The sequence below is a fragment of the Strix uralensis genome, chromosome 1 (genome assembly GCF_047716275.1).
Source record: "Strix uralensis isolate ZFMK-TIS-50842 chromosome 1, bStrUra1, whole genome shotgun sequence".
Lineage (NCBI taxonomy): Eukaryota > Metazoa > Chordata > Aves > Strigiformes > Strigidae > Strix > Strix uralensis.
The window spans coordinates 23,420,008-23,434,316 of NC_133972.1; the positions used below are offsets into that span (position 1 = coordinate 23,420,008).

At 45.9% G+C, this 14,309-nt stretch overlaps 1 protein-coding gene across 4 annotated transcripts in view; it reads right to left on the minus strand.

Annotated features, from left to right (window-relative positions):
* Positions 1-14,309, minus strand: part of TMEM108 (transmembrane protein 108) — a 173,783-nt gene that overhangs the window by 1,126 nt on the left and 158,348 nt on the right. For all 4 annotated transcript variants that reach the window (XM_074891686.1, XM_074891679.1, XM_074891697.1 and 1 more), the window contains 2 exons: positions 10,041-11,153; positions 655-809 (listed from right to left, as the gene is read on the minus strand). In XM_074891686.1, the coding sequence (XP_074747787.1) occupies positions 655-809; positions 10,041-11,153 (1,268 nt within the window). The remainder of the gene's footprint in view (positions 1-654; positions 810-10,040; positions 11,154-14,309) is intronic.

Here is a 14,309-nt window from a genome sequence, read left to right on the forward strand (position 1 = left end):
CCAAATTATTCTTCTTTATCTCTGAGGCCAGGGAATACATTTCTATCAGTAGGATCACCTGCCCATATATGAATAATCCCACTGAACGAGTCAGATGCCTTAAGGCTGATGAGTATACACCACCACCACACACTCTCATATATTGATGGTTTGATTGCTTATATACTAGGAACACTCATCCCCTGAACTGGTATTTGAGATGCTATAGGCAGCTCCTGAGACATAAATGCACAAAATTTCTTTGCATTATTAACTCTCACTACCCGCCTTATCTGATACTGTGCAGGACACGCACAACAGACAGATCAGAAGGACTGACTGTCAGTAATAAGCCAGCACAAAGAGCTCTCCTAAGCAGTCATGGTATGGCTAGACATTGGCCGTAGGCTCAAAAGGAAGAGAAACCTGGGAACAAATTCACCTAGAGGTGGTTAACTCCCGTTAACACATAGCAATGGTGGGGAATAGGATGGCAATCCAGTTTGGCGACATATTTATCCCATCTTATACATGTGTAGGGGTGAGTCCTTCTCAAAAAGCTGTTTCCCTGAATATGTATAGAAATTTCAAGGCTTTATTAATATGACTTCCTCTCCCTTCTCCCAGCACAGCTCCAGGTACAGTTTTCAGACCCTAGTTCTGCAAGTGAGGTACCTCTGAAGTCTCCAGGGACTGGATCTCTCTCGGTAACTCTACAGCATGCCTGTTGAAGTAGTCCATGGTAATAGCATTATTCCAATAGCTCAGGTTGTTTTCTGGGTTAGATGTCTTTTTCTTCCTCCTCATGCAGCAGACTGTCAGCAGAACTGCTGTCAATAGAAACATGTCAAAAATTTGGTTATTTCCTTTCAGTGAGGACTCATCAGTACTATGGATTTGTTTTTTATGTTACTTCAGGAGAGGGCTGGTGTCCTTCATTCATACGATTCACTTTCAGTCAGATCTAGCTCTCTCCTAACAAACCCCACACAATTAAGTCAGAATCTGGGTCAAGCAGTTGAGGCTTTGGGCTTGGCAGAATATGCAGATTTACTTTCTTTTTGATGTGAGTTTATAATCTTCAAGATGTGGCTGTCTAGATAATGAAAAGCTTTGGTGTTGTAATTGATGGTATTTTAATACCTAAGCAGGGATTTATGGACCCTCTAGGACAGAGGGTACTCCCCAGGGACTGCTAAGGATGCCTCTGCACAGATCTTTTCTGCTTCTAGCGTGTTCAGACACTGCAGCGATGAGCACATTAGCAAGTGGGCAGTGAGAGACACCTGTCCTAAGCTCAAATACCAAATTCATAAATGCATGTAGCTGCATGTCTTCAATACCAAAAGCTTCTGCCCTGAAGTGCCACTGATCGCTGCCCCTGCATTTGTAACTTGGATTTTGGGTACTTTGTGACCATGCTCCAAAACATCAGTGACCAGCAAGGGCTCCGGAGAGGGGTGAGACAGTGGTGAGGTGGCATGGAGATCACCTCTGGCACCCGTCTCATGTAGCTTATGCTTCCAGGGTAGCATTGACCTCAGAGATGGGGTTTTCCTGCCTGTCTTCATCAGCCGAATCAGGATGCGGGATCTACTGATAAGTGTAATCCGTTCCCCACACTTGCCCTGGACATTGGTGGTGTTTGAGCCTGGCCTCTTTTCTTCTCTGTGAAGCACACTTAAGCTTCTGCAATCTGAAATATTTGAGTTTAAAGTAGAGCAGTTAGGCAAGACGGAGTGACCAGCGAGTGAAATGTGTTGATACAATTGTCTGTCTGGTCTCAAGGCCACAGGCACCCCCCTGACTGCAGAGATGCCAGGACAACGCTGTCGCAGCAGGCAGGCCAAACACAAAGCTGGTTGAGTGTTATTTTCTGGAATTGCTTTCAGTTTAGTCATGTCTGTTGCAATTCAGATGGGTAATCTTGGCAATTTTACGAAAGCCAGGCAAACCCACTGTAATGAACTTACTGCTCCCACTGGTCCTTGCTCAGGCAGAGGCTGAGGCGTGTACGAAGGTTTGTTCAGAGGAGTAATGCATAAGCTCTCCATGCTTATCTTACACCTGTGGAATTAATCGACCAGTTGTGCTTGTAATCTACCTGATTTATGCAGACAGACAGGTAGCTGGACATGTACTTACTTTGATTTGTACCTGTGAAATAGGGAATGCCCTGCCATAAATTCACTCCATTATTTCTAAACCCCTCATGGTAGAAAACAAGAGTGAAAATATTCATGAAGCAGAAAAATAAATTATTTTCTCAGCTACAGCCAAAATTATTTATTAGAATTATAGCCCAGAGGAAAGAAAAGACTGTGGAGAGGTCAAAGCTCCTTTGTATGTTTTGACAAACACTGCAGCTACCCATATGCCATGGGTCTAATTTCTTATCCCATCTACTCACATCAAATGTCAATACAAAAGCACAAGGCTAGAGCTCTGTTTAAAACAAAAGCATAAGCTACCAAGAAAAAAAAAATCAATGGGTTTGAGTTCAGGTGGTTTATGTCTCATTCAAAGGGAAAGGTGAGCTTATGCTATAAATCTTCCAAAACTAATGGAAAAATCTCCCGCACTGTTCCTGTCTGTTTCAGAAAAGCAGGTCATCATCAAACTTACTATTATCTTTGACTCATATTGCTTCAGTCTTTCTATCCCCAACAACTTAATTTGCTGACAGCCTGGCAGCACGACTCCTGATGCTGTGCCTGTCGGCAGGGACCCCACATGGGCCACCAGAGCTGCCCTCCCTGCCCGGGGAAGTGCTCATCCTCCTGAGGGGTGCAGCTTTGCTCCCTACCTTGCTGCTACGCTATCTGTGTCCCAGCCCAACCTGCAGGCTCATTAAGATTAGAAGGTGAAGCAGGACCTACATGTAGTCCTCCCCACTGCTGTAGAGAGCCAACAGACCTTGGAGCTTTTCTGTACTCCAGCAACAAGTGCTCCCTAAGGCACAGAACATTTCTAAAGGTGCCTGAGGATATGAGAGCCCCGATAAAGCCAACTCTATTGCTGTGCAAATATTTGAAAGCCTGAGGTTTTACAGCTTATAAAATGTTGTGGCTGCTGACAGAGGAGTGTCAGATTTGAGTTTTAGGGGCTGGAAAGCCAGTGAGTCGAGGAAATGGCCTTGCTGTGTGCAGGTATGGCTGCTATATAGCAATAATGCTCTCTCCCTTAATTACATTCTTGGCTTCCAACCTTAGTGCACACACAAACAAATGGATGGAAGACTGTGGAAAATGGGTTCCTGAGCTTCCTTGAATATAATATATTTTAGCAGAAGGCTGTCTACCTAAGCTGCACCAATTCAAAGCAGAGGAGACCTGATTTAAGAGGGAGAGAGAGGACAGCAGGGCTGGAATGGGGCTGTTCCCTCCTCATCTCATATTAACTACCCTTTTGGGGCATATTTTAGGGAAATTAATGTAGCTAACATAGGACTGCTCACTTCCAGAACAATACTAGGAACAGGGTACAGCTTTACTGACATTCTCAGATACCTATTTCCTCCCACAAATACAATTATATGTATTACAGAAAAAACTCTTTCCAGACAGACAGTTGCAATGGCCAGTGAGGACATATTAAGTGGATCAAATACACAGATGGCAGAGATGGTTTGGAAGGGAGAAATGGCAATAATAACAACAGAGCTGAAGAGAGAAACAGTAGCTGCAATATCCTGCTTATCTTTCCTGGTATATTATGTCATGTCCTCGTAAGGACAAGAAAGTGCTGTTGTTCAGTGCTGCTATGTAACACCTCTGTTTCAGAGATAGACAACCCTTTGGGCAGAAAAAGGGCTAACTCTTCTCTGGTTTTCAAGCACTCACCTGGATGCTTTCTGGGAGTCAGAAAAGCTAAACTGACTTTTCCCTTTGCCTGCTCCATGTTAAAGTCAAGAGCAAGTACCATGAGAAGGACACTTCAGCATTGTCCCTGTGTCAGGCTGAAGCTCCCCATGCAGAGGTTACAATACATGTTAGGAAATACCAGGAGTCTCTGCAATTTTGTGGACACTGGAGGTTCAGGGAGTTCAGAAGCATTCCTAACCCGCATCTTTTGACCTGTTGCTAGTCTGGCAGGAGAAAAGTCAATCCACATGCTCAGGGGCTGAGCTGCTGAGGAGCTCTGGCAGTGATGCTGGCCTCCTTCTGGCCCTAAGGCAAATTACGTCTGCATTATCTGTCCCCCCACCCATGAAACAGGAAATAATACATCTCACAAATGAGAGAGACAAGAGTCTCACAGATTTACAGGTTTTTAGGCTGGTGGGAACACGTCCATCACCTACTCTCACTTGCACAACACCTGCACACCAGGAGACTTTCACCTGTTAGCTTAACCGTAAGCTGTATGCATGGCATATCTCATAGGAAAATACCCAGCTTCATTCAGGACGTGGAGTAACCAGATATCTATCCCATTCCCACAAAGTTTGTTTCAATGCTTAATTTCCATTTTGGGAACATGTTTACATTCCCCTTGTTGTCTAATACCTCCAGCTTTATCAGCCACTTCCTCGATCTCCTTTTGCCTTTTTTATTAAAAGCTTCCACTATGCTATCAGAAAAGTCCCCCATGTACGTGGGCTTCAGCCTCTTCTCGGATTACATGATGACACGAGTGGAGTTATGTTGCATTTCTCAGCTCTTAAATCATTTGCATGGCTCTATCCTAATCTTCCAATCTTTTTTTTAAAAACATAAACCACCAGGATTATGTACCATATTCAATACTGGCCTCATAAATGCAGTGCAGTGAGACCATACTAACTCCCTACGGTTTCCTGATAGTCTTCTGTCTCTTTTCTTTCAACTCAAATATTTTACCAATCTTATATAGCTGCAAACTGCCTTCCTCCACTCTGCAGCTCCCACGTAAAACATGATGTTAACAGACCTGAAAATTGCAAGCACAAGTCAGGAGATATTCAGACCAAAGGATGTTAATTTACTTCTCCCTATGCCTGCGGATAATAATATAAACTAAGCTTCTACAGAACCCTTGGCTCAGTGACTAAAATAGTGTTTTTTCCATATTTTTTTCACTTTCCCTCCTTTACTGTGGCTTTCTATAGTAGTACAGCCTTAGTTGTAATACAGGTATCATGGTGGGTTTGGTTATTGACCACAGCTGCTTACATCTGGAGACAGGAGGTTCTTCTCCAGCTCAGTCTCAGCTCACACCTGGGGATTAGACTCAGGGCTTGGGATCTCTCTTGCTTCAAACCAGGAAGCAAACATTCGTAGGTTTTGTGATGGAGAAAGTGGGTGAGATAATTTTGGAATGCATCCCAGTGCATGAAATGTGAGCTAAGTGGGGTTAGGTCCAAGGCAATTCTTCATATATTCTTTGAGTTCTGCTGACGCCTGTGATCGGAGGCTCAGCCTTCCTCTCGCATTTTCCCGTGTCAGCAGAACTGACTGAATGAATTGACTTCTGCGCATCTGATTTGCAAGTTTCTGTTCTTCCACGTTTTATCGTGTCATTCTGTAATTACAGAGACATAAGTATTGGGAGCCCAAGGACTGGGATGGTGGGTTCTAAAATGAATTCATATTGTGTCTTGTTCTGCATTGCAGAGACAGGCACCCACACACGTACAAATGCACGTGCACAAAAATGTTCAAGGCTGCCTGAAGGACACTGCAAAACAATTCAAACTGTAACATGCAGAAAATACTGATGTTAGTGTTATATATAACTTTGCTTTTCTGGGAACCCAATGATACAGAATCCTTCATGTTTGCAGCCCACAAATTGTGTTAGCAACATTACCCCCATTATTTATACCATGAAACTGAGGTACCAAAAGGTGAAATGATTTCCCCAGGTTCACGCAGCAGACATGGCTTGCACATTCCTATTTGAAGCATTACTTTTCTGGCTAGCATTTTAAGGGATTTCAGTGGGACTCAGAAACCTGTACATCCTTAAAGAAATATGTACTGTAAGGATGGGGAGGCTAAATCCCATCTCTTATTTCATCAGGTGAGCTCCTGAGGCCTAGGTCTTCAGGCTGGTGCTATAGCCACTGAGCTGTGCCACCAGCACGTCTGGCGGGACCTGCCAGTCCTCAGTGGGGCTCAGATGCCAGGGCACAGCGATGTTGAACAAACCCTCTGCTGCTTCCTGCTCTTAGAGGCAAATCCCCACGGCAGGGATGGGCCAGCAAGGAGCCCCGGCAGGGTCCTTCCTCCATGAGGAGAAGTGCAGTATCCCAGGCACTTCTTCCAGTGGGGACAAGGAGCCAAGCGGTCCTGCAGTCACTCTCTAGCAGGTGAATTCCCCTGCTATGGAAGTTAAAATGCTCACAGGTTTTCATTTAACAGGTGCCTGTCAGTAGAAGGAGTGACAGCGAGCAGCACTTGAGGCCCTACTGTGCCATGCATCAGAGAGGGACAGACATGTCTCTGTAGCATCGTGGTACATTTTCCCTTCTAAGGATTTTGGGTGGCACAAGCTGAGAAGAAAGGCTTTTCCAGCCTCCTTGCCATCCCTCACGCAAGGGTTGGATTATGGGGAAAGGCACAAGGACTCCTGGCAGAGGAGAGATGTGCTGGCCACTGTGCAGCTCTGCAAGGGCTCTGGAAACAGCCCAGAGGTCAGCGAGTTGGCTCAGGGGCACTCCTCATTAGCAGGAGGAGGGAGTCGAGTCAATTAGATTCCTGCAGCTCTGCAGCCATGCACAGGCTCTGGTTGCCTCTCCTCACCTCCTCACACTTTTTTCCAGTGTGTCCCGCTAACTTCCCTGCCTCGGGACTGCCTCTCCCACTGGTGCAGGGCCTTATCCTTTCTCACAGGTGTCTCAGCAGCAGCTCAGGGCTTGCTGTCCCCCTCGGCGGGTCTGGCCAGCAGCCTTGGAGGTGTCAGCCTGAGCACAGAGCCGCCAGCCCGCAGCACTGGAGCAGCAATAACCTCCCATGATAGGAGTCCTCCGTGACTTTCTCTGTGGCTTGTTCCTTCCTAAGGCAGCACAGATATTTAAGAGCATGGGGCTGAGTCTCAATATCTGAGATATCTCCACCTTTCAGCATCCCAAGGCAGGAGCAGGACAGTGTTTTCTCAGTCCATGCCCACAACAGCTGTGACAGTCTCCCACTGAAAACATTTTCATCCCTCGAAAATGAAATGAAATCCAAATGGCTGTACTCTTCGACTGCCTCTTAGCATCAGCCCTCTCTAGACCAGAAGTGATGAGCAAATGCCAGCACGGGGCTTTCTGTCCTCAGCTGCAGGCGCCTGTGCCCGGGAGGTGGCGACAGTCCCCTTCGCACACCGTGCACCCCACACTGCACACTGTATGTACACCACACACCCCACACTGTACACCACACTACACACCCCATACTGCACCCCCCACACCGCACTCTGTATCACCACACACCCCACACTGTTTACCACACACTGCACACCCCACACTGTTTACCACACACTGCACACCCCACACCCCACACTGTTTACCACACACTGCACACCTCACACCGCACACCCCACACCCCACACTGTTCACCACACACCGCACACTGTATCGCTGCACATCCCACACTGTTCACCACACACTGTGCACCCCACGTTGCACACTGTACACTGCACACCCCACACCGCACATCGTTCACCACGCACCACACCCCCCCCCCCCACTGCGCACCCCATACGGCACACTGTACACCACACACCGCACACCCCATACTGCACACCATACACTGCACACCGTACACCCATGTCTGAAGGTATACAGATGCCTGAGGGTCAGGAAATAAAGTGTGCAGCACAGAGGGGAGGCACGACCCATACATGTGCATCTGGGTAAAAGTGCTTTAGGTTGTTGTAAGTTCTTTTTCTTCTCCTATAGAAATAACCTATGCCTGTACAACAGGACTTATCGTGGCATAGTTTAAACAGCATAACTTTTGGATGAAAGAAATTCCCTAGACACTTCAGCCAGATCCAAAATAATCCCATTCAAATGCCTGCCTACCATTCATGTCAACTCTGAAATACACCTGAGGATCCCCAGATTTTAAAGGCAGAGTCCTACTGAAGACCATACTCAGAAATCTGGTCCTGAAAGCAGGACTTAAATATTCGAATCATTTAAACACGCAGTTGTGTTAGAGGTGGTATAGATAATTTTCAAAATAACATCTGCCTTTTAAAAAAATGTAGCTTACAAACAAAGAAACAGAATAGGCACAGTCATATGAACATATACTGTTATGGCACATATGATAAGAAGGAAAGTTTAAACACCACTATTTAATGAATAGTGCATTAGAAGTCCTGCCAGCAGACTCTTCATATTATTATTATTAATAATAATAACTATCATTAGTTATTAGCTCATATATGGCACACTGCAGACAGAAACAAACGCCAGTTTACACACTGGTTATGCTTTCTATGCTTTGCATTGTATGCTATTGTGTTTTGTGGTTTGTATTTGGACGCTTTCTATCCAGATCAGCTTTCTTTCTAAATATTGGCCCAAAACATAACGCTTGGAATAATTTATTTGATCCTCTATTTCTACTGATTGATAGACAAGGCACTGTTCATCAAATCATCAAATTTCGCTGCTTCTCCTCATGTGCTTGCTATGTCCCAGTTTCTCCTCTCCATCTTTCGCAGAGGTATGTACGCACGCTTCTGCTTTGGTTTCTCTTTATTTTGATTGTCTATCATTTAGGTTTAAACTTTGTTCTCACTTGTGGTTTTAACCACGTTGGCAATAGCAGAACCGATGGTCCCAGAGGTACAAGCCTAACAGATATGCTAAGCCAACCCAACAGTTTGCAGCTGCTGAAAGGATTAGTGCAGCTCCCTCTCCAGGTGTATATTCCTGCAGCCTCATCCCCTCCAGGTCTCTGACCTGCGTGGAGCTGATCCAGCTCACTGGGTGGACAGAAAGTACCAAAGAGCAAAGAGAATACTTTTTGGCCACTTCAGCAATCTGAAAGTGTCTCAGGGAGGTGTCAGGTCAGGCCCAGGCAGAAGGAGAGGGGCAGGATCAGGTGGCTGCACGTGGGAGAGGGCAGGAGAGAGCAGCACTGTCATTTCTGGCAGGAGTAAGCTGTGTGCGAGACTGGCTTGGTCATCTCATCTAGCCTTGTCCTCAGTTCAGCTTGTAGCTGTAAATAACAGAATTAATATTCAGTATTGTTGGCTGTTACCCTTTTATGTTTCCTCATGCACCAAAGTCTAGGAAATGTTGGCTTTGTTTCACTCCAGACAGATCAGCATAATCACATCCCGCAATAGCGAAACCCCAGAGAATACGTTGTCCCACCTTGCTGATATAATACAGCTAAGCAGGGGACACCCCGGCATCCACTCACAAGCTTTCTCATAATTTCTCATGTGCTTTTTGTAACTGAGTCAAGTGACGAGACCCTAAGCCAGCTCTGGGAACTCAGCCTGCCCTGGTCCCACAGGTGGCTGCCTCCTGGTGTCTGAAGGCCAGGATTTCAAACTCTTCCTGCTCCCTCATCAGCTGCAAAGTTGGAATTAAAATAGAGGAAACCAGCACTTTGCTTATCAGATTTTAAAATCTGACAGCTCACGAACTGTAAGCAATGAAATATTTTATTGTGCTGGAAAACTGGTGTTTCCTAAGGTATTAGTCATTACAACTGTCATTAATCCTTTGGGTTAGCAGTTGGCTTTTTAAATCCAATTCCAGGGCAGCATATAGCAGTTCCCAGGTTAAAGACTTCTACAGGTTTTGTTCACCAGCTTAAATGCCTTGAAGTAAAGCTGCTTCACCTTCTAGAGTTGTTCAGCCTTGTGTTACACCCTCAAAAGGAGGACCCCAAAAGACTAAGTGATTTCTAATAGCAACAGAGCAAGTATGCTGTGAGTGTAAACATTTTAGCCCTGCATTTTGAAGCTACGCACTTTGGTCAGTGAATGTGACCTCTGTCTAGTGATTGCTTCTCATCCATCCCAAGCACCCTGCCTCTGTTAGCTCTCGACCTGGTCCTTGAATCATGGACCAAAATCCAAATTTTAAGGAAAGAGAAAGCAAAATAAAGTGGCAATTAACTTACAACATGAGGATATAGGTACGCTGATAGCCAGAATGATCCAGGCAATGTCCATCTTGCTGAGACAGATCGTTGCTCTGTGCTGGGGTTTGTCCCCCTCAGTGACATGAGAGATGTTTCCTTGCACCCCGGGTTTCCAGGTCCCGGCAGGAACCAGTCTGTTTAGGAAGTTGCCGGTGGCGGTGGAGCCAGCTGTGGAAATGGAGCTGGACAACCTCGTGGAAGGTGCTGCGGAGAGAGCACTGCCCAGCAAGGTCACATTAGTCACCGCACCGTGCTGCGTCGGAGCAGGTCCCTTGGGGTCTCCTGCTGCTGGGGAGGAGACGCTGACGTCAAAACTGGTCTGAACCGAGTGACCCGCTGCTGCTGTTGCAGATCCAGGGCCAGCAAACAGAGGGACATTTGTACTGAGATTCAAGGTTACCCAAGAGTTGTTTTTGCTCAGCATATCCCATACACCATAGCGGGTGGGTTTAAAAGGCACCGACACTGCTTCAGGATCAGTTGATGGTCCAGCAGTTGTGGTGGCAAAATCTGCCTCCTGCACCACTAGCTCAGCCCCATCCCCTCGCTCTGCTTCCCTAAGGCTTCCCGAGGCGTTGCGGTGGGGAGAAGGGTCCGAGTGTGTAGTTCTTGCCAGCCCTGTGCCATTCGGATCGCTGGACGCTGTGGTCTGGGACCGAAATGGGTGGTCTGTGAAAGGGCTCCTCAGGGTAGGGAAGGGAGAGTGCAGGGTCGTCTTTAGGTAAGGCTCTGAGGACTCTGTGAAGTTGCCTTTGAAAACCTGGAATATTTTCCCCTTGGGGCGAGTCTGTCCTGAGTGCAAAGCACTCTGGTTGTATAAATGATACGTTTCCTTTTCGCCAACACGAGGGCCACTCGCTTGCTTTTGCCCAGTGGAAGGGGCTTTCTCTGCCAGGCTGACGGGATGGGGAATGGCGCGAGCGGACGTGGGAAGGGGCTCTGCCATGTGTCGGTCTTTGTGGTGAGGTGTTGTTCCCATGGCTGTGACAGTGGTAGTGTCCATCAGGAAGCCCTGAGAGGAGGAGACAGTGGGAGACAATACCTGAACAGAAAACACCAGCTCTTCCGTCAGTGCCAAGATCAGTAGAACACCTGGAGGAAAAAACACAGAGAGATGGTGAGACACCAGGGAGAGACCAGCTGACACAGAACAGCATGGCTGATGCGTCTGGCAGGAAGGAATACCTTCCATGTTCTTCAGAAGGACAGAAGAGTTAGATTCCAACTTTGTCAGCTTCTCTGGGAAAGTAGGAAGAGAAAGGAAAATCCGCAGGGGCTGCGGTGGCCCTGTGGCCATGTGAGTGGCGGGGTGGGAATGGGAAGGTTGCAGGGAATCTCTGTGGCAAAGAGAGAGAGGAGCTTGCAGTATGGACTCAGGAGAGTGCTTTAAAGTGCCATAGGCCAGTGATTTCCCTGTAGAAGCTACAAAGCATCCTACTGTTTAGGGGTAGAAACAAAAGACGTTTTCATTTTTGTTTTGGCCAGGAAGCCTCCAGATGAATCTCCGCATCATTATGGGGAACCTTAGTCTGCTCATTCTTTTGGCTGCAAAATCCTAAATTTGGCTGCCTCCAGTCTTGGATGCCATTAAGCAATCTGTTTTTTGGGAGAGCAGCTGCTTAGCCCTTGCCGAAAATTAGGTCAAGAAGGGATGTCTGATGAGAGGGCTTCCTGGGTTATATATGTTGTCCTTTACTTAGCAGCTTTGGAAAATCTAGTCACTTATTTTAGAGTATGAGATGTGGAAAATCTCCAAATGTTAAAAATGAACAAGAAAACATAGCTAACACAAGCATTTTAAAAAGCCACGTGATTATTAGGGGTTTGACTCAATCTAACACAACTGCCCTTCGCACCCATATACAAATGTTTGGTTGTAATCTGTTCTGTGCTCACATGTGCTGTGGGATTGGATTGTGTGAAATTTGCCTCCCACCACCCTCTGTAGTGCACACCACTTCATGAAGTGCTAGATTCACACTGCTGGGAGCATCAATTCTTCCATTTATTCCTAGTCCGGATAATGGACGTGGGCAGCTGCAGTAGCATAAGCCTCCCCGGGATGCAGGGCTAATACACCGTGAGTTAGCGTGACCTGCAGGGACCACATCAATCACACGTCACCATTTCCATATGTTGAAGCTGTCGAGTGTAATGTGGATCTCTGCCCACTAGGAAGCACACGGAATAAATCCATTTTGCACAGTCCACTGAGCATCATCAGATGGCACCATTAGCACTGTGCTAGTGTGAATTTCAACCAGCAGTGTCAAGGTGAAAAATGTTGTTATGGTCTTAACAAATCAGGGAGACGAGTTCGTCAAAGCTGCAGGACTCCAAACTGGGTAAAGATCACCTTCCAGCCAAGACTGTGGTGTACCTTCCTGCCTGCCCCCTTCTCCACCCTTCCCAGGCTTGCCAGCTTTCTCTGTGAGCGTTATTATGCCATTTAGTCCTACCCTACTTGGGAATATCTGTTATGGGCACCAGCAGAAAAGGAAGACAGGGACTTGAGAAAATGAAAGAAGATCTCTGATTAGGTGTCCACTGGGCTCTGCTGCATGTTGGGCAGAAGCAAATGCCATGAAATGTGTGTATTCTGAATCCTGTGGATCATTCACACCCATTCACAAGCAGTGCAATACACATAGCAAAATCTCACCAAAGGAACAGTACCTGTTCCTCCTACCCACCTACATGCTCTACTTTGGTCACTAACCATACTTTCTGAACCAGAACAGCACAGAGCTCTGCAACCAACAAAATTCACCTCATCTTGCCCCCAGCAGCCTCCTGTTACTTCACAGAGTATCCAGAAGATGAAAACTGACTGGATAATGTAGTGATAGACAATTACAAGTAATGCACTTTCCACGGCCTGATGATAAAATTAGCTCTTTTTTTTAATTTCTGAAATAAATATCTCTGCCAAATAAATCATCACCTGGGATACTGCTTCCCAGTCCCTAGCCAGCCACAGACAATATGCTTTTAGCAGAACACCTACTCAAAGAAAAAAAACATATTCTGTACACTGAGATGCAACCAGGAGAGCAGATCGTGCTATACTCGTGCAGCATCAGTCTTGGAAATGAAAGGCAGGAGTTATCTTCACATTTTTGGCAGCACTTATTCTGAGGTCAAGGTCAAAGCAGATATTCTAGTGTCCATATGGCTAATATTTCATGCCAAGACAAGTTGCTGCCACAGAACAAATTCAAAGAGGAAAGGATGATGATTTATTTTGGATTTGGTGTGTGGAGATAATGTTTCAGGAAACTTTAGGCCTGCTGTTCTGAGCACACAAGATAAAGTGCATTGGCAGATCTTATGAGATACTAGATTATAATGATTGTAATTCCAGCTAAAATTTTTGGATGTTCTTTGTGTAACTACTTTCCCTCACGCCTCACGCACAGAACATCTCTATTCGGTTATTCAGGATATTCCTTAAGGAATAAGGAAGTTGTCAGCTTTTCTGCATCTTGTGCCCTGGGGTTAGAAACCTTGATCTTTGGCTAAAAACCTACCTAATATCCATCTCCACTTCTTGGAATACTGATAAATCAGAAGCTTGCTGCTATAAAGATTTATAATGTCTCTGGGGCAGTCTGTTGTGGTAGCAGGTCACCACACATCAGGCACAGGAAGCCAGATGCATTTAGCTAGTACCTTTAGGTGGCTTGTAAAGTATGAATAATTATTCAAAGGCAACACTACATCAGAGGTAATTTATCTGACAATAAACAATATCCCCCATGACATCTGGCTGTCTCAGGCTGTGGCCGTCAGGTTTTGCTCATGCTGGACTCCCTTTAACAGTCTCTGCAGAGCCACTGTGGCCCCATAAGATACAGCTTCTTAGGACTTTTTTTTACTGGTTGAATGGACCAGAGTAACTCCTTCAGTGACAAGCAGAGCCAATTTGTGCCCCTAAATACTGAAAAGATATTCAGCTTAGTAGATCACTGTAAAAATAGCCAGTGCTGTATATTTAGGGAGAACCATCTTCTACATAAGGACTAGCTAAATGTAACTCTCTGGGCAACTAATAAGGACTTCACAGTGGGCTTTGCTGGCCCTTTTAAGTAGACTTAATTGGCTTTATAATTGATCAGCATTCAACTGGAAAGCAAAAGTAAAGCTGGATTCGGTATTTTCAGATGCTCTGCATCATCACCTAAGCATGCTCTGGCTGGATTTGTGGTGACCTGATTGCCCAGAGCTCCCGCTTACTTTTCTGTAATT